Below are 19,728 nucleotides of genomic sequence, written 5' to 3' on the forward strand. Positions count from 1 at the left end.
CTATTCACTTCAGTAGCATTGATGCACTCTGTTAGAAGGCACGAGGCTGCACGACAACAAATGGTCCCGCGACACCATATACCCACTGTAACTACAACTACAGTCAGTGTTATGAAATATAGGCATCTGCCTGGCTTCAAATTTTCTTGACACCAGCCCCTTCGATAGCTCAGTTGGTAGAGCGGAGGACTGTAGAGTTGATACATGAGACATCCTTAGGTCGCTGGTTCAAATCCGGCTCGAAGGAGGTAACTTTTTCATTGTCTTTCACACGCTGAACGGCCACCGGAACTATCAGCGGGGCTAAATTAGCTAAGCTAACAAGCTAACACCTTACCTGTGCTGCTAGCTAGCTTGACAACCTGTGCAAAGTAAGCTAGCTTGTTGGTTCAACTGTTCATCAGAGGTAAGTTGAAAATGACATTTGTTCTGTTACTACAGTAATGGCTCTTGTATATTTTGGTACCTTCTATCAAGTAAGCGTTTTAAATGTGTATCAAAGAAAAACCTATTCAGCAAAAGTTCCTAATTTGACAGGTAACATAATTGATGGTAACACCAGTCTCGCCCTCAATCGGCGTTGACTCGTCACTCAAGGTGTTAGCAATTAAGAGTAAGATACGAGTTCTTGTAACCTTTAATTTTTACCTTCCTTACGTAACGTTATGTATATTTTCTTAACTTTAATACGATTAAGTTTGAATTATGAACGCTTTGTGGTGGTGCGTGAACGCTTTTGGAGTTTTTTTTACTCGTCACTCCTCAAACTGTTCAACGGCATGACGTCAGAAAACCTAGTGCATCATGGGGGATTAGCTCAAATGGTAGAGCGCTCGCTTAGCATGCGAGAGGTAGCGGGATCGATGCCCGCATCCTCCAAATTCTTTGGCTTTATTAAAAGAAGTGTAAGAAGTAGGTGAAGATCTTCAGTCATCCACGTCATAGTAATCATAAATGCTATTTCGTAGGCAAAGTGGACTTGAGTTTCTTGAAGACGTGTCCAAGAAGCTTCTTCAGTTCTAAATGACTGGTAAAGTCACAGGCTGTGTGGGTGTAAACCTTTACAGTCACTGAGGTCACATGTGAGCTCTTAATTTCAGAGTCCTTAAGGTCACAATGTGAGCTGTTGATCCACCTGGCCACCATGTGAGTCTTGAGTCTGTGGGTCAGATGGGTCCAGGTGAGAATGGGTGTGAAGTTGTCTGGGGATGGATCTCAAGACTGCATTATAGGGTTATAAGTGGTGTTGTAGGCCACCTCCTCTGTTTAACGATGGTCGTTCCAGTTTGATGTAGATGGCTTCTTTCACGCCTCTTTCAAACCATCTTTCCTCTCTGGCCAAGATGTGCACATTGCTGTCCTCAAAATGTTATGATAGTACTGTTAATAAACCACATACTGCTGTATTCTGAAACATTTCCCCAAACATGAATAAATAGGAGCTGAAAAGATTCATTGCAGTCAGCTGACAGATAATTCATCTGCAACAATTGTGATGGAATAATCATTTAAGTAATTTTGTAGTAAAATGCCTGAAACTTCTATTGTTAGAAATTCTCAAATGATTTGTCTTATGTTGTTTTGTTTCTACAATTGTAAACTAAATATTTTGGGGTTTTGGATGGTATCTGATGGCTCTGTCTCTTTTTATGAACCATTTTGAATGACTAATGTCTTACTTTGTAATGTAAATGATTTATAATAAAGATTTCAACCCCACTGGTTGGTTTATCTGTTTCTCTCAGGTCAAGTCTCGCATCCAAAGTGGAAATCTGCAGTTCCATGACAACATTGCAACTCTTTCTGCTGCTGCTGACAAGTGGTTTGTTGAGAAGCTCCAGAACAGAAAATAAATGGCTGCTTTATCAGCTCCTGTTTCCAAACTCAACAATAAACTTTGAACCTCAAGGATCTATGTTGTATTTTCGTTTTGGCACAGATGTCTGAAACATTGAATCGAGTTAACATTTTGATAGACTTTCCAACAATAGACAACCAACAGCGAATTATTCGGCACAGCAGTGTTACAGATTTCTGCCAGGATATTAGGTCACAGGAAGCTGTAACATTGTTTATGAAAAGTTCATGAATAAGACACAAAATACAGCGTACTAAATGGTAAAAGCAGGGCCCCTCAGCTGTTTTTATGTCATTTATTTCACTGCAATTTTAGTATATGCACCACTAAAGTATTGTAGTAAAGTACAATATAAACTAAAGCAGGTCCAATATTAGGTAATGTCTTTCTTGACTTTAATGAATTCTAAGACCTTTATTGTTTTACATTGTGTGTGTACAGTACAATTAAATTACCAAAAAGTAGCCCACACATTGAAAACATGGTGATTGCTTGTTTTATTCCAACATAGGGGTTGATTTTAGGGTAACTAGAGTGTGATGAAGCTACCACATGTAGTCTAGTGTGTGTCTGTAGGAACGTGGAGGATTGTACAGACAGGCAACATCATATTGTTTTGCACCAGGACCCCACTAACAAGTTTATCTGGCTTTGCTTTCGTAGCAATAATGTACTCCTGCACTCTGTTAGGGGGCATGAGGCTGCACGACAACAAATGGTCCCGCAACACCATATACCCACTAACTACAACTACAGTCAGTGTTGTGACATATGCGCACCTGGTTGGCTTCAAATTTTCTTGACACCAGCCCCTTCGATAGCTCAGTTGGTAGAGCGGAGGACTGTAGAGTTAATACATAAGACATCCTTAGGTCGCTGGTTCAAATCCGGCTCGAAGGAGGTAACCTTTTCATCGTCTTTCACATGCTGAACGGCCACCGGAACTATCAGCGGGGCTAAATTAGCTAAGCTAACACCTTAAGTGACCCGTGCTGCTAGCTAGCTTGACAACCTGTGCAAAGTAAGCTAGCTTGTTGGTTCAACTGTTCATCAGAGGTAAGTTGAAAATGACATTTGTTCTGTTACTACAGTAATGGCTCTTGTATATTTTGGTACCTTCTATCAAGTAAGCGTTTTAAGTTTGTATCAAAGAAAAACCTATTCAGCAAAAGTTCCTAATTTGACAGGTAACATAATTGATGGTAACACCAGTCTCGCCCTCAACCGGCGTTGACTCGTCACTCAAGGTGTTAGCAATTAAGAGTAAGATACGAGTTCTTGTAACCTTTAATTTAATTTTTACCTTCCTTACGTAACGTTATGTATATTTTCTTAACTTTAATACGATTAAGTTTAAATTATGAACGCTTTTGGAGTTTTTGCTACTCGTCACTCCTCAAACTGTCCAACTGCATGACGTCAGAAAACTTAGTGCATCATGGGGGATTAGCTCAAATGGTAGAGCGCTCGCTTAGCATGCGAGAGGTAGCGGGATCGATGCCCGCATCCTCCAATACCTTTTTAATTTTTTTTTTAAAAAAAAGCGGACAATCTTCTGCCTCAGTGTGTTACTGGGTTTACAGTGCACAGTGATGTGGTGTTTGATGAAGATCCTCCTGAGGTTCTCAGATACTCCTGTGACATAAGGAATGTCGATGTTGTTTGGTTTTTGTGTCTCTTCTTATCTCTGTCCGCTCTGGGTCTTACAGAGTTTTTTGCAAAGGCCCAGCTAGTGTAGCCACACACAGGTTTTAAGTGGTTCCCTGATGTGATTCTGTTTCAGTCCACTGTCTGTTGAGAAAGGATGACACCTCCTCTGTCCAAATCTTTTGACCCGACCTTAACAGTTAAGCATCACATAATAAAACAGGGGTTTACTAGTTAAATTAAAAGCAAACGGGTGAGTTAAACTGTGTAGACAAAATATAAAAGCAACATTTGGTAGTCCCCGGAATATGTTTATTTTGTGACGTCACGTCCACCCATATTCAACGGGGGATTAGCTCAAATGGTAGAGCGCTCGCTTAGCATGCGAGAGGTAGCGGGATCGATGCCCGCATCCTCCACAATACTTTTCTATTGAGCTACATCATAATACGAACATGTCAGGACACTGGTGTTGTACCGTGTTGTGCTCGTCTGCCGAGACATGCATGCAGCTCACTTACGGCTAGCCATAACTATCGACTTTTACGGCAAAATAATGGTTAAAAACGATATGATCTGCTCCTAGTGGTTCATCAATTGTGATGAATGAACAGAGGTCTCGTTTATGAACGTTTTATTTGACTCAGTAGAGGCAATGTTAACATTTCCTTGATATGTTTGGTCTAAATTTGCAAGGTTTCCCAGATTAATAAAACCTACAAAGTATAAAACAAATCTAGGCGGGTACAGATTCAGTTTTGCTGATGCACCCATCTAAAGTTTTTTTTTCAGACACTTTGGGATCAAGCCGCCATTTTGCATTTTGTGCTGTTATGTCGGGACACTGTGACTTTCATACATGTAAAACTCTCCTGGTTTGAGAAAGGAGGGAAATTATCGGTAAGTAATAATACAATATATCAAACAAATTGATCGATCCATATACACTCCGTATTTCCGTATATAAGCTGACGTCAAAAATGGCGGTGCATCATGGGGGATTAGCTCAAATGGTAGAGCGCTCGCTTAGCATGCGAGAGGTAGCGGGATCGATGCCCGCATCCTCCAAAGCTTTTCCTCTTCACCTCAAAGATAAACACCTAAAGACCTAAAGAGATAGCAAAAGCGTAACTAATATGCTATTATTACTGCCTTGTAACAAAACCCTGTAGATTGTCCTCGGAATAATTATGCCATGGCTCATAATGAAAATAAAGTTGTGTACTAACAAGATTTTAAAGAAAATAATTACAGTATTTAAAAACGGACCGAGGTATTGCAAATATGCTAATCCTGGCCCAATATATAGTCTTGAACTATATGTATTTAGAGTAGACTAGATAGTGATTGTTTTTAATAAAGCCAGAGGTGAAACTGAAGAGATTAAGAAAAAAAAACAAAACAATTGTGGACCAATAGTAACTTGCAGAGGAAAAAAATAAAATGCTATATTAAATTACAAATATTTATGTTTTTTTTTCATGTCTTAGTTAAAAAAAAAGAGTGGGGTGTGGGTGTTATCAAGACATCACATTGTCATTCCTCCCCCCTCTGATCAGCTCATTATCAGATCCTTTAAAAAGCACAAAAGACACAACACCCACATTTACTAATCCAGTACAGTATTCACTACACTCGCTCTTATCCTTTTCAGGATTGTTGATTTATTGTCATAAAACAATCATCTTGGTACAATGACACTTGATTTTTAAACATTGGACAGCAGAAACATAACATCTTGGCAACTGAAATAAATGAACATTATAACAGAAATTAATTAAACTTTCATTAGTTGACATGAAGTGAAATAACTTGACATTTTATTACACTTTTTAACATGCAAAGCACCACATGAAACTGGCTTATAACTCTCCTACAACCCAGTAAAGCACATTTTCTCCACATGTAGCAGACAGCAGATCCATACAGAGAGTCACTCAGTTACTGTCAAACAAACACACGTCTGTACCACAACAGAGTCCCCAACAGTGTCCACATTAATAGACCTGCAGCATGATGTAGATGTGCTGATGTCACCACCTACTGGTGAGAAAATAAATCCTGGGATGAGCAGATTAGTGTTAAAATTGCAGTATGACTTTCCCTGCCTGCAGACAGAGCACAATAATCAGCACACATACATGTGCAGGTCTAAACTGATACAGCTGTTACATATCTCATGTGCTGGTGGTGCAGGTAGAACTGAACTTAACAGAAAGCGAGAGATGTGTTTAAAAAACAGTAAAATCTGCAGTGTCAAAGGACAACAATGAACTTTTATGCTCTGCTGTAACTATAACGGCACTCTTGAGGGCCAAAAAAGTATAATTTCCTTACTATTTTGATCATCTATTAAACCTTAAGTATTTTAAAATGTGAAGATTTATTTGGGTTTTTGACAGTAGTTGGACAGGATAAGCAATCTCAATATGTCAGCTAGAATTTTAGGAGGTGTGAAATGTGGTAAAGGTGTAAAAAACAATCGTTTGCATAAATTTAGGGCTGCATCCAAGACTTAAAAAAATCTTTCAGAACGTCAGTGATGCTGGAGTTGGATGATAGAGGCTGGTTTCTGGTGCTTTGCAAGACACTATAAGGGCTTGTCAATGAATAACAATAACTCTGAGTTTAATACTATGAATTGCATTGAATTAAATCTGACATGCAGAGAAATGAACACATAAAAGAAAGTAAGCAGAAGGGTTTGCAGCCTTCGGATTCGCCAACACTCATTTCATCACACATCAGCATCAGTGAAAGCAGTTCTGCTATTTGAGTGTTTCCCCCGAAATGATCCTCAGCATCGTTGTGTCCTGTGTTTCTTCTACAGTGTCGTCCCGTTGTGAAGAGGCCAGCCAGCTTGGTTTGGTTTGGAAGCAGCGTCTGAGCCAATCAGCTTGTGGAGCATGTCCACCGGCGCTGTCTCTCATCGGCTCGCTTTCTGCTCCAAGTGTCCAAAAGCAAAAAGGTCCATTTGTCTTTGTTTTGTTTTCAATGTCAGTACAGAGTTAGAGCAAGCAGAAGCAGCAGGGGAGCATCCTGACAGCAGGTCTGAGTGGTGGAGGAGGATTCTGTCTGCTCGCTGCCTGGTGTTCACCTCTCACATGAAGTCGTCTGAATCATTACCATCCTGCAAACGACAGGCAGCGACACACAAGCGAATGTGGTGAATGTTAGGAGAGCTGGTGTCAAACACTTTTCTTTTACTGAATGAAGTGTCCTTTCTGCTTCATTCAGGCTGTTTATCTCTATAATAATAATAATAATAACTCTTTTTTTTCACTTGGCACTGATACCAACATAAATCATAAAGTAGGGGAAAAACTTGACACTTTATTTGAGTTTAAAACAAAATATAGATCAACAGATTTGACCTCACCGCATTAGTCGACATATTTTCACTCTTCATCAGAGTGCTGTAGCTCCTGAAGAGAGAAAGACAGTGATAATGACTTGAAAGGTTGAATAACAGAATGTGCAAACTATTTCTCATCACTAATACTGTCTTTTTTTCTTTCTGAAAACAATCTCATGGAAAAGAACAACAAGAACCAAAAAACACTTTAACATCAGATCTGCAGATGTACCTGAGCTCCTCCTGTTCTTTTTTCCTCTTCTGCTCCTCCTTCTCCTTCCTCTTCTGTTCTTGGAGCTGAGCCTTCTTCTCGTTCCTCTCCTCTCGGTCTCTCGACTCTTTCTCTGCCGCCAGGTCGGGGTAGCGCTCTTCTTTCGTTTTCTCCAGGCGGTTTACAATCTCGTTGACCTTCTTCTCCACTGCCACAATCTTCACCTGTGAAACACAGCGAGACGTGACACACCTGAGCTGATCTATCAGTGACAGTAACACACTTGTGATGTGGGAAAAAGAGCACTTGATATTGGGCAACATAAATAAAACTGGCTCGACACTTCTCAGCAAACATGTTGTAACCCTGATATTGAGCAGGAAGTTGTGAATTTCTATTTGCTGCCTGTAATTTATGTAAGTATAAAAACACAAAGTTAACACGAAACATTCATCAGGTTTAATCTAATTTAGTTTTACACTCCCTTTATACCCATTTTTTACAGAGTTAAGTGTTTTTATTTCAGTGCTGGTTTACTGACCTCCTTCTGTCTAAAGAAGCCGATCTGTCCGACGTCCATGTCTCCGGTTTTCTTCAGGTTGGCCCACGGTGTGTAAACCACGTTGATGTTGTTCATTTTACAGCCTGACAGCACACAACACAGTTTGATTTATACACAGAAATGTATGTGTCACTCATGGCACCCATTGCTTGTACCTGATGCCAGTCAATCTACAAATGACATGACGTTATCAGGTAGACGATCTTTACCTTGGATGCTGTTGTTTTTCACCAGCTGTGCGCAGTCTATCAGCACCTCAGGGGGAATATCATCTATTGTCTGACCCTAGAAAAGACGCAGAGCAATCAGCAGTGCCTCTGTGCATTAAAAGCATCGGCGTCCCACAGACTATTTGTTTGGTGGACAGTTGAACAGCGTCTGAAACCCCCGACCCTTCTGAGAATTTTGGTAACTTTCCAAAACTGAAAACCTGGCATTCCCACCCTTTTTAAGAAGTGATTGGTCAGTTGCGCAGAGTACTCTTTCAGGCTCTTTTTCATTCATTACAAACCAGTTCCATGACTTTTTTCGTGCATACAAATGAATGCCCCTGAAAAATGCCCTGAATCAACAAGAACTGGTGCCCCAAAGGCAGCTCTGGAGAAAGTCTGCTGTGTTCAAGGGCTGAAATACACTCTTTACATCAAACTGACCATCACTGTTGTTAAATTTGTGCTGCTTTGCACAAAGCAACATTGGCCAAAGATAAAGAAATCTTGAGACTTTGAGAGTTAAATAAAGCTAATATGATTTGTACTGATGATAAAATTGTTAGATAGCCATTACTGCATTAAGACTGAACCAGAACTCAAACTATAGGTGCATTTGTATGTCATATGTTAACTCCTCACCTTTGGCAGTCTCAGATAAACGTGAGCTGAAGACAGTTTGTCCACATGAAACCTGGACGTGGAACAAACAACAAGACATTAACTTATAATAATCATAGTGGTATTTCTGTTAATTTTGCTACAGATGATTAATTATTACAAGATAATATTTCTGACATGTTTTAAGCACTGTACGTGTTAAAGTCTCACCAGATGTCTTCAGGCCATCCGTACTTTATCAGATCCTCATCTGCAAAAACAACCTCAGCATCATTTATGGAACATGACAAATATTTCTTCAACAAAGTGACACAATATTCAGACAGACAGCTGAAGACAAAAACTATACAACGAGCAGCAACTGTTAAAAAAGGTGTGTTTGTGTTTGAGATTATCTTCGCTCCAAGATAACGAACTTACTTTCATATTTGTCTTTTCCCATGTAGATTGTGTAGTGAGGTTTCACCACTGAAAGACACATGATACATCGATAGTTACTGAGTGAAACAGCGATGTCAGCTGGCACAAAACACACAAAATCACTTAAAATGAAAATAAAGCTAAAACTATTGGCTAATCAGGCTACTAGCTAGCATTGCTGCTAACTCAGCTGTGGCTTCACTTACCGGCACTTGTGAAGTAAAACACCATTTTACATGAATTAAAATTTGCCACTAAAATATGAATATTATGTGTTAATAGTTTGAAAGCTGACGCAGCTAATTATGGACAAGAAGAATTATAATATAAGCTGTATTGCCGACTGATCGCTGCTGCTGTCACTTCTCGCATGTACGAGTTGACCCAGGAAGTTGTTAGCTAGCTGCGCTAAGCTACAGGGAGTTAGCGTGCACTAGACAGGAAGTATCCACATTTGTTTCCAAAATAAAAGCTTCACATTTACAAACGTACCACCAAATATTTTTTCGTTTGTTGATATATTTTACGGTCACTGTTATGGAAATCACTGCCTAAATGCTGCCTAATGAAAACAATAATAAAAAAAAATATGACAGACATATTGCACATTATGTCATAAAATAAAATGCAAAACATATGTTTCATAAGTCATCAATATATACACAGAAGAGGAAAAACGTGGATGACAAAGCAGAAAAAGTAGTAAGTAAAATAATAATGATTATAATAGCAGTATTAACTGTATTTGTATAAGGCAGCACTTTCAAAAACAAATTACAAAGGGCTTTCCAAAGTGCTTTATGAAAATGTGATCTCTCAGATCAATTAAAAATAGTCATCTCTGTACTTTTTATAAAAAATGGTTGAAATCAAAGATGTTTATTTATATATGTAACATTAGAATTTCACGTGTCTACCATAGACGGCTGACTTCATTTCTATTTACTGAACAAGCACCTTTTGTTTTGAAGGTAAGCACCAGAAGTCCCTCCGCGCCTTTACTGTGATAGCTTGATTATGAAACATCGTGTTTCCGTTTCCGGTCTAGTCTGGTTGTGCAATTTTTTTTTATAGACTGGCGCGCGCTGTTCAAAAACACAGAGAAGAAACGCGGGCAGAGGCAGCAGCGACTTCAACTTTATACCGACATTTATTGTTTTTTACAGTACGACAGAAACGTGTCCGGTAAGATATACTTGTTTACGGTTGTGTTTTCGGTGCTAGATATTTTAGTTTTTTCTCCCTTAAATGACGTATTTACGTAAAAGTAAGTTTATGTTACGAAGCCCATCAAACAACTGTCCGAAGATTACGTTTCTGTATTAGCTAACTGTTTTAATTTAAAACACGGACAGACATTGGAACAAACACGTTATTGTTGCTCGATATATCGACATGTTAGCTAACGGTAGTTTGTGTCGGAGCGTCTCCTTTTGTATCAGCTAGCTAATCATCCCGCCAATTATCTATTCATCTCCACTTTAGCTGTTAAATAAGCGCTTCAGTAGCTAACATGTAACGCAAAGCTAACCTAAGCTAACGTCCGTGTCGAGATAAATCACATTTGTGCACAGACAAGATGAAATACGGGTTTGTTTAAGGTGTTAACACTAAATAGAGAGCGGTGATCAATATGCAAATCTAGCTACCGATAACCCTGATGTTACTGACCTCGGCGGCCTCCAGACGCTTTACACACTGTGGCATTGAAAAAACCAGTCCAAACTAATGTTGGAAAGCTGCCTATTACAAGTCAGGCGCACTAAAATGACCTACATGTGTCCTACGACCTTTTACTGCCACCAGTAGAAAGCTTTGTGACACTGCTAACGGCGGCTGCAGTAACGTTACGTCTACTTTCATTAGTGTTTATAAAGAAATGAAACAGTGACGATGTAGAAATTAGTATTTTTTTTAACATAGTCTGCATGGTGGAGTGTTGTATTTACACGACACATCCTGGCAACACGTCCAGTGATCATTAAAATAAAGGGCACTAAGAATATTGTGGTAATGGTTATTTGTTGCCTCACAGTATATCATAATATCATATATTATTTCTTAAAGGGGAACTTCACCCATTTTCAAAAATTTATGCATTTGATTCCTATGGTCTGAGATGGTCCAAAAATAGATAAAAAAGAAAATCTCTAACCTAAATCCAAAAACTAGAGTGCTAAAACTCAAATTTGTGATGTTATAGGATATAAAGTCGGGATCTGCTTCATTGACAGTAAATTGGGAAATATGTGGCTGATGATACCAGGGGAATGTCCTGAGTATATTGGAGCATTTTATGTGCTAGAGCTGAGACCACTACAGTAGAATAAAGCTCATTTGGGTCCACAAAATCAGGCTTCCATAAATTGTCTATGTAGCAGCTCCAGATTTTATACTCTATGATGACATCACAAGAGAGTAGCTCGTGTTCAAAAATATTGGCCGAACTTTCGTAGGGCGTGTAAATAACACTGGAATTCCTAATTTATGTGGTGCTCGCCTTTCACTTGAGGGATCTCTTTATTTTCCTGTACATGCAGTGTTACAGTAAGGTGTAAAGATAAAAACATGTTAGAGGGTAAATGCTTTCCCCCTGTTTTATGAGTTTTAGAGGTGTAACTGGATGTATATTAAAAAGGAGAGAGAGAGGACAGGAATATTTTGAAGCTGAAATGCTCAAAGTTGTGATATTTTATTTTGTGTGTCTGTAGAGTGAGGTTTGAGAAGATGATGCCCACTACTACTACTACCAGGAAGAGGAAGCTCTCCTCTCTGGACTCTGACAGGTGAGTTATGAACGCATACAGAAATGTGTCCATAGCAGAGATTATGAAAAACCAGAGGCTTTATTGAAACCTGGTCTGATTTGTAATTTTGTTCACTTATTCTTTGATTAGATGGTTTCTGATTCAAGTTAACAGTAGCTAAATGTAGTCTCTATCATTCAACACTCTTTCTATGGTACTTCTTTGGTACTTGATCCAAATCTCGGGCATCATATTAACACTAGAATAGAAAAACTTCAGACACTATTCAGCCCCTAAAACAAACAGTTGCACATATTGACAACTGTGTACCCTTGTGTGAGCAATACACTTGTGTGTGTGTGTGTGTGTGTGTTTTAATTATTGTAATATTTGGATTCTGTCATTTTCCTTTATTCATATTTTTACATCAAAGTATTCTGGTGTTATCATTCATGGTTGCTTTTGTTTATTTTTTTACAGTACTATTTATGCTGTGTACTTGTTGGCTTTAAATTTTATTTCACATTAGTGCACAGACTCAAGTTTCAATATGGTAATTTATTTAAATCTACCGAGCCGTTCCTGTCTGGGGAAACTGAATGAAAGCTGTGTTGTATCGGTGGCACTTGTTATTTCTCATCTCTCACTGTGAGTGATCTTCTGTTATGTTACCTCCAGTAATCTGGCCAAGACCAGGGTGAGGGAGGAGATGTCTCCTGTGAAGAGGAGATCTCCCAGGAAGCCCCCACAGTCTCCGACCAAGAGGCCAGTCCGGCGTCTGCAGAAGGAGAACTGTCCCTCTCCACAGAAATCCCCACGCAGACCAGCAGGTGAGGTTGACTAGTGGGAAGTAGCATGGTTTGAGTTGAATTTTTGGGTCAGCGGATGTGGCTTAAAAGTCGAAATTAATGCTCTGAGTTAGGACATGCTTTCTTCCTCCCCTTCCCCACGTATGTATGTTCTCTCACACATACATCTGTATATCCACCTTTTGTTCAAGGCTCTCCAGCCAATTCACCTCGCAGATCTCCATTCAAGCCCTCGGTGGTTACAGGCTCCTTCTACGGCCAGAAGAAGCCCATCTATCTCACTCCACTGGAGAGGAAGGCGATAAAAGAGTCTCTGCCTTCTCCTCCTCGTCCTGCTCCATCCCCTCCTTCTCAGGAGAAAAAGAAGAATAAGAGGAATGTCAAAGGAGGCAGCAAGCCGAGAAAGGCTGCAGGATCTAGTAATGCTGGGAAGACGAGTGTCAAATACAGTGGGACATTTACAAAGACGATCAAGCTGCCAAAACTTAACAGCAGGTGTGTTTCCATATAAGTCAGTGTCCAGTCAGAGCTGTTGATGCTTCTGCAGCCCATAAGTTTTTATATTTTTGTTAGAGGTCATATTTTTAGTTTTTAATCTTGTCTTTGCAATTGTTGCATCATTTATTTCAGCAGTGTCCCTGCTAAACCGGCATCCACTACAACCACTGCTCCCGCCGTCAGCGCTAAGCCAGCAGAGTCCAAGAAAGCGATCACCATCACTTTCAGCAGCCTGAAGCCCAAACCCAAGATCTTTGTTGGAGCTGCTTTCTTTGGTACAGGGAAGAAACCTACGTCCATGTACAAGAAAGCTGCACCGAAATCCTCCACCAGACCAGCTTCAGCTCCAATGAAAAGCAATACTGTCCCGCCACAGACAAAGAGTGAGAACATAAAGCCACCTGCTCCTGTGATGAACCAACTGGAGAACCGTCCTGAAGAGGTGAGGGCAGCCATTACATCTGTTTATACTCTGCATATCAGTTTCTGCCACAACCAACATTTAACAAGAAACAAAAAGTTGATATCATTTTATCCTGGTTGTTGTCTGCAGACTGCTGTCCAGCTGCTGGAGACAGAAGAGAACCAGCTGAGCACCAGGCAGAGAACCAAGTTTGATCCGCTAGACTGGATGGACTGTGTCAGCGAACAGCCTGTCGAACAGTCACCCAGGTGCTTTCCTTTTTAAAAAAAAAAAAAAAAAAAACCCTTAACTTTGGAGTGGGGGGATATGTATTGTACCAGGTGATCAATAACCTTTGTCTTCTTCCCGCAGCTCTCCCAAAGTGCTTTCAGAGAAATATGGGATCACCAAGAGGCTGTCGATCGTGTTGACAAGGACTCCCACATCAAGTCCTACATCCATGGCTGAATCCCTCAGCGCTCAGGTACAGCAGATGTGTAAACGCATGTTAATCGATAGCATTTTATTCATGTTTAAAAGCCTGATTGTTGAACTTCAGTTTGATATAGCTGAACTCAAGACTCAGTTCTTAATCGTCAGTAGACATTTGTGGCTGAATAATAATGATACGCACCATGAATTCTTCAGCAAACCTTTTCTGCTGTTGTTGCTAATAATATTGAACTCTGCTTCTTCCAGGATGGAGGCTTTGAGCCAGTGTTTGACCTGAGTGATATAAGTGCCAACACTGATGCTGCCAGCCCGCCCAAAGGTACGGACACATGCTGTTTATTAGGGCTGTCTGGAATACCATTTTTTAACATTCGGACCGTCAGCAGAATTTATAACGAATATTTGAATATTCGTTCATGGTGGGGGTTGCTGTGGCTGTGCTGTGGCCGTGCTGCCTGCTCTCTCCGGTTTTACGCCACGCGCGGCTCCTTTCAAAGACTCCTTGCGAAGCACTCCTCCAGGGTTTTTTTTGGACCTAATTGTATTGCGGAGTTTTGCACAGCAGCGACCAGATCTTTGCTGTCAAACCACAAAAAAATGTGAAGGCACAACAGTCTCCTTCAGTACATTATTCTGTGCTTTCTTTTGATTTTCAAATTGGCTAGTCATCCTGTTTAATTTGTCTTCTGATTAAATCGGAACCGTTGAAACAAGTTGTAGGAAGCCTCTGCAAGTAATTGGTTGCTGGCAGACACTCTGTGCTGCAATAAAATGGTTAATCAGCAGTGCCGTGCACTGCAGAGCCGATACGCTGCTGGTTCTGCCGGGCTGAATAGAATATAATGTCTCTAGCCTTACTGTTGTGTACAGCATTTATAGACTGAGCTGAGTAGTGATGCGCGGGTTGACCCGCGGACCTGCCGGACCCGCAAATGGACCTGCGGGTTGGGCAGCGGTGATCGTCTGTTAAATCAGTCTGTAAATGATATTTTGACATTATTGGCTATTACTGTCATGGTATCTGAAGGTACTGTTGCATTGAGCAGGTGACAGTCCGCAGTCGTTTTTAAAACACACTTGTGTCACGCACTCCAAAAGAAACTTGTTGAAACTTCAAACAATAATTTATTGTACAAAATGGGGGAAACAAACGTTGACAGAAATGGTTCCATAATTCATATTAAATTCAAAAGATAACGAAAAAAACAGCTACAAGTTAGAGGGAACAGTGATAAAGTGGTAAAACTTGGCATTGATCCACAGCCTCAGACGGATGCGCTCAAGCGTGCCGTGCACAAGCTCTGTTGGTAGACGATACTATATTTTCACATTTTTAACAATGCAATTTAAAAGTTTTGATTTTTATTGATAACCTACATTTACCAACAAAAAAGAGACTACATTTAGCACCAAAAAAATGTATTTAAAAAAAAAAAAAGTAAATTTAAAAAAAAAAACCTGAATATCCAATACCAAATTTTCATAATGAATACCTACCCATAGAAACGAATATTTGAATATCCGAATATTTGGGTATAGCCCTACTGTTTATAACAGTGCTGGTAACAGTTGAACATCCTTGGCTGATTTCACTCCACCTAAACGCTAACAAGTCACAGAGACTTCAGCAGCTTTATTGCATCCACTCACTCTGTTTTGTTCATGAAAGCTTTATTTAATATTTTTTGTTTTCTCCACAGAATCTGCAGCGGTGTATCCCATCTTTGGCTCTGCCTCCAAGAGGTGAGACAGTCCTTTAAGTGCCCGTACACATTCTGCATTTTTAGCTCCCTCAAATGTATTGTTTTCAACCTAAAAGCACAGAAAGCGCGCTAAAAAGCTAGAGCAATGGTGTTGCAATGTGCAAACATACCTGTGTGCCTACTTTTCAGGGCTGAATGGTTGCGTTCAGTTGTAGGAACACAGCACTGCATGTAAAAAGGAACAACCAATCACAGCTAGCTGACATCTTTACCTTCTTCCGTAAATATCAGATTTGTGTTAATAGATGTCCGTGGTAAATATGGAGAAGTTGATAATTTCAGTGCAGGGCTATCCAGAGCTTTACATCTGTCCCACAGACAATATTAGGCCTAATGCATACCACAAAAAAATATGAGTGTGAGAAGATCAGCTCTGCACTCAGGATTTCTGGCAAGTAGGCTATAATATGGTGCTGGTTATGGTTGAAGAGGCACAAGAGTAGCACCCAGCGCCTGACCTCCCATTTTCCAGGCGATTAAAGACAAATTGTATGACACAGAACAAGAGGTTGGCACTGTATTTCCAGCCTGTAAAGACGTAAAGCTTCGAGGTTCTGACCATGTGACCTTGTTCTTCAGTTAAGACAAACAGCGGGAAGAAAGGGATGAGCAATTAAAAGTTTAACATTTTAGAACGGGAAGCTTTAAAGATAGCTTTGATGCGAGGATGCCGCTCATTATTTCCCCTGAGTGAAGCCCTAATAAGATATTTAATATGGATAAATATAAAAAGCCCTTGGTGTCAGTTCTTGTGCGTTCAAACAACTTCTGTCACTTTGAATTCAACATCAAAGCCCCTCAGTACCATGAGCTTTAGCATTAACCCTCTGACACTGCTGTATGTTCTGGTATTTGCTGTCCTGCAGATTAAAGAATGCAGCTCTGCGGCCACCAGTGTCCTGCAGCACCCCCTCTGGCCCGTTAGCGTCACTGCAGACGACTCCTGCAGTCAAAGAACGAACTGTTCGCAGGAAGAAGGAGAAACAGGATGACGACCAGCTCATCATCGTATGTCAATATTAATGCCTTTAAGTGTGCCGTGTTGAGCACTATGTTGGGATAGCACAGAACATTTTTGAAGGCTGGAGCAGATATTTTGTATTGAAGCTGTTTAATTTATTTATACCAATATTCTATGATTTCAATGGAAACTACAAACCATGCGTCAGTATCCCATCTTTTATTGGATTATTGTGTATTTATTTTCCTGTGTTCATTAACTATACTTTCCTTTGTATTTTCCCCGATCAGGACGCAGGCCAGAAGCAGTTTGGAGCGACGACCTGCAGCTCATGTGGAATGGTGTACAGCGCAGACAACCCAGAGGACAATTTCCAACACACCCAGTTCCATCAGCGCTTCCTTGACTCCATCAAATTTGTGGTAAAAGTTGTTTCCTTCAGTCTCTCTGTGGACTCCAGCATGGAGACACTGACATGTAGAGGAAGTGCACAGATGATTAATCAGTGATTTCACAGCACTGTCATGTCTTTTGTTTTATTAACTTGCAGTATTTATTGTCCCCTCAGTTTTTTTCCTTTTTACCACTGAAATGATTTAAGTGTTTTTATTTGAAGTAGTTTGGTATTTAGTGGTGATCCTCTGCCAACGCTGTTGGCACCAGTTTGCTTCATGGGGAGGTGAGTTTGTTCTGAGTTGTTGGCTTGTCACTGCAGCTTCTTCTTCGCTCTGTTGTGCTTCCAGGGCTGGAAGAAGGAGCGGGTGGTGGCTGAGTTCTGGGATGGAAAAATCCTCATGGTCATGCCAGATGATCCCAAATACGCTGTTAAGAAGGTAAGGGTCTGAACTTTAGCTGCTTTCTGGCAGTTTGTGTGCTGTAAATGTGCTTTGTATGCAGTATGGAATTTGATTTTAGTCATTTCCAGGTCTGGTTGAGTGAGGAAAATCATACTTGCGTCCAGACTATTGCCCCCTATGCTTTTGATGTGTCAGCCCTGTGATAGTCTGGTGACCTGTCTTCAGTGAACCCTGCCTCTGGCCCAAAGTCAGCTGGGATAGGCTCCAGCACACTCTGGACCATGAACAGGACAAGCAGTTACAGACAATGAATGAATAAATGTTTCTCCGTGTTGGTTTTCATGCCTTCTTCCTCGCTGTGTGTGTTTGGTTTTTAGGCTGAGGACGTGCGGCGTGTAGCAGACAACGAGTTGGGCTTCCAGCAGGTGACTCTGAGCAGACCAACACAGGCCAAAACCTACCTCTTCATCAACAGGGAGCGCATGGTGGTGGGCTGCCTCGTCGCTGAACCCATACGCCAGGTAGGGCTGGAACTATATGTGCATGTGTGTGTGCGTGTGTCCGTAGGTGTGTGAGATTTGGTTCCAGTCTATTCTCTTTTGTTAGTTGTCCATTAAGACCAACCTTTTCGGTCCCTTACAACATCGCATCCCTGCGTCACCCCAATAACATGCGACTAGTTTAACCAAATAGTGATTGTCTTTGTTATATATGAATATTTTTAAAGAGAATAAACCATAGTTTTTGGCAAGGAGAAAGAAACATCACATTAAGAAATATTATGTGTATGAACAACCCAAGAGTTTGTGTAAGAGGAATGTGTGAAGATGCACAAAGACTCTAAAGCAATCTGTCTGTTGATATGCCGTATCATGCATCCCCCTTATATCCCATTTTAATTTGGAAATAAAACAACCCTATTCCCACTCATGAATTATCACTTCGCTTGCAGTCAACTTGACCCGTTTAGTGTCCTGTGATGACGTTGTTCTGCTCTTTGTCCTGTCAGGCTTACAGAGTCCTCGAGCAGCCGGATCAACACAAAGACATGACAAAGGACGACTTCATGGAGCGACACCGGGCCTGGTGCTGCTCCACTGTCCCAGAAAAAGCTCTGTGTGGCATCAGCAGGATCTGGGTCTTCGGTCCGGCCAGACGACGGGGCATCGCATCACGCATGCTTGACACTGTCAGGTACGATGTGTCACACGCTCAGCTTCTTCTTCTACGTGTTCTGCCTTTGGCCATTTACAACTAATGTTAAGAATGGCCACAACAAAAAAACATTAACACTTTTTTTCTTCATATTAATGTGTGTTCTTTATGGGAATGTGTGGCTGATGTAAATTTGTTACCAAGTTAGTCCTTTCTCCTTTTAAAAGCGAACCGGACTGTTTGAAAAGACTTTGAACGAAGCATAAATTTCACCTTCGTGTGGCTTGTCCAGACACAAACTTCTTTACCTCCAATTTTAAGCAGTGCAGTCAATTCCCAAAACTTTGCACTGGTGAGGTCTGTCAGGTAGTGGTGGCTAACACAACAGAGCTATATGTTGTTGAATTCCTACATAACAGTTTAGACTTCTGAAGAAACATCTTAGAAGAGTTAGAGCAAATATTCTTCTTCCCTCTCCTTTAAATCTCTTTTGTGTTTGTAGGAGCACCTTCTCATACGGCAGCCATCTAACCGTGGAAGAAATCGCCTTCTCTGACCCAACACCTGACGGCAAACTGTTCGCAACAAAGTACTCCAACACACCAGCCTTCCTGGTTTACAACTTCATCACATTAAGTAAATACGTGAATTAAAGATGTTTTAACTGACCGTTGAATTGTATTACGTTAACAGCTCTTCAGGCAGTTCTTTAATTGCCGTTCATATGCAAAGCAGAGAGTTCAGGTTTTTAATGCTGACTAGGCTTTAGTTTGTGAAGTGTGTGTGCATCAAAGCCTCAGTTGTATTCTGTGTTCAGGATGCAATAGTTTTTAAAGTTCTGTGATCACTCAGTATTTATATTCGGTACTGCCTCGTTAACTGTTGAATGTTGTGTATACTGGCAGCGCTTCTATTCAGATGTTTATATTCAGCTTAATGAGGAGCGCGACACTGCAGAGACTGTAGATGTTTTCCATTTTTGCACTGCAGAAAACTTTGACACATACATTTCATAGTCAACCTTTTTTTTACGCTACCAGTTTGAGGTTTTCTGGATGTTTTTTGAAGGAAAATATATTGATAGACCTGTTGAAAGGTGGATGCTGTTATTGTTTAGAGGCATTTTATGTTGTAAATACAGTTAATAAACATTGCTTTTTGTTTAATGATCATAAAGGCGTTTCTTAAATGTTTTCTGTCCTGATTGTATACTAACGTTTAACTTTCTTAAAGGGGAGGGACTGTCAGTGGTGTAACTG

General features: G+C 40.5%; 2 protein-coding genes and 6 non-coding genes across 12 annotated transcripts; 7 read left to right on the forward strand and 1 right to left on the reverse strand.

The window, feature by feature from the left end:
• The first annotated feature begins 158 nt into the window (after positions 1-158).
• Positions 159-247, forward strand: trnay-gua (transfer RNA tyrosine (anticodon GUA)). The gene is given in 2 exon segments: positions 159-195; positions 212-247. It is a non-coding gene; the product is annotated as a tRNA-Tyr (tRNA).
• Positions 248-270: 23 nt separating this feature from the next.
• Positions 271-19,622, forward strand: esco2 (establishment of sister chromatid cohesion N-acetyltransferase 2). Of its 5 annotated transcripts, none has more exons than XM_049590816.1 (16): positions 271-406; positions 6,336-6,473; positions 11,595-11,669; positions 12,309-12,460; positions 12,631-12,934; positions 13,070-13,379; positions 13,491-13,609; positions 13,713-13,824; positions 14,040-14,112; positions 15,494-15,536; positions 16,423-16,564; positions 16,808-16,939; positions 17,261-17,350; positions 17,692-17,835; positions 18,324-18,508; positions 18,972-19,622. In XM_049590816.1, the coding sequence occupies exons 2-16, from the start codon at positions 6,412-6,414 to the stop codon at positions 19,120-19,122; spliced, it is 2,094 nt and encodes a 697-aa protein (XP_049446773.1). In that variant the 5' UTR covers positions 271-406; positions 6,336-6,411; the 3' UTR covers positions 19,123-19,622. The 5 variants fall into 5 exon arrangements, with proteins under 5 accessions (XP_049446773.1, XP_049446772.1, XP_049446776.1 ...); XM_049590815.1 differs by lacking the exon at positions 271-406 and adding an exon at positions 2,769-2,914; XM_049590819.1 differs by lacking the exon at positions 271-406 and adding an exon at positions 2,770-2,914 and having other exon boundaries at positions 13,073-13,379.
• On the forward strand, positions 807-879 carry trnaa-agc (transfer RNA alanine (anticodon AGC)). Its single transcript has one exon. It is a non-coding gene; the product is annotated as a tRNA-Ala (tRNA).
• trnay-gua (transfer RNA tyrosine (anticodon GUA)) lies at positions 2,670-2,758 on the forward strand. Its single transcript is given in 2 exon segments — positions 2,670-2,706; positions 2,723-2,758. It is a non-coding gene; the product is annotated as a tRNA-Tyr (tRNA).
• trnaa-agc (transfer RNA alanine (anticodon AGC)) lies at positions 3,299-3,371 on the forward strand. Its single transcript has one exon. It is a non-coding gene; the product is annotated as a tRNA-Ala (tRNA).
• Positions 3,852-3,924, forward strand: trnaa-agc (transfer RNA alanine (anticodon AGC)). The gene has a single exon. It is a non-coding gene; the product is annotated as a tRNA-Ala (tRNA).
• trnaa-agc (transfer RNA alanine (anticodon AGC)) lies at positions 4,501-4,573 on the forward strand. The gene has a single exon. It is a non-coding gene; the product is annotated as a tRNA-Ala (tRNA).
• ccdc25 (coiled-coil domain containing 25) lies at positions 5,124-9,263 on the reverse strand. The gene is made up of 9 exons (XM_049590829.1): positions 9,090-9,263; positions 8,884-8,931; positions 8,674-8,713; positions 8,485-8,536; positions 7,843-7,918; positions 7,613-7,716; positions 7,093-7,295; positions 6,885-6,930; positions 5,124-6,635 (listed from the first exon to the last, which is right to left on the reverse strand). The coding sequence occupies exons 1-9, from the start codon at positions 9,112-9,114 to the stop codon at positions 6,606-6,608; spliced, it is 624 nt and encodes a 207-aa protein (XP_049446786.1). The 5' UTR covers positions 9,115-9,263; the 3' UTR covers positions 5,124-6,605.
• Positions 19,623-19,728: the final 106 nt, after the last annotated feature.

The sequence above is a fragment of the Epinephelus fuscoguttatus genome, linkage group LG11 (genome assembly GCF_011397635.1).
Source record: "Epinephelus fuscoguttatus linkage group LG11, E.fuscoguttatus.final_Chr_v1".
In the NCBI taxonomy this organism is placed as follows: Eukaryota; Metazoa; Chordata; class Actinopteri; order Perciformes; family Serranidae; genus Epinephelus; species Epinephelus fuscoguttatus.

Excerpts from the sequence above, each read along its gene's own strand:
- ccdc25 (XM_049590829.1), bottom strand. The coding sequence starts at position 9,114 with ATGGTGTTTTACTTCACAAGTGCCG. Across the intron at positions 8,714-8,883 it reads GGGAAAAGACAAATATGAAA|ATGAGGATCTGATAAAGTAC; the intron begins GTAAGTTCGTTA and ends TTGTTTTTGCAG. Across the intron at positions 8,537-8,673 it reads GGATGGCCTGAAGACATCTG|GTTTCATGTGGACAAACTGT; the intron begins GTGAGACTTTAA and ends TTCCACGTCCAG.
- esco2 (XM_049590816.1), top strand. The coding sequence starts at position 6,412 with ATGTCCACCGGCGCTGTCTCTCATCGGCTCGCTTTCTGCTCCAAGTGT. Across the intron at positions 13,610-13,712 it reads CCTGTCGAACAGTCACCCAG|CTCTCCCAAAGTGCTTTCAG; the intron begins GTGCTTTCCTTT and ends TTCTTCCCGCAG. Across the intron at positions 14,113-15,493 it reads TGCTGCCAGCCCGCCCAAAG|AATCTGCAGCGGTGTATCCC; the intron begins GTACGGACACAT and ends TTTTCTCCACAG.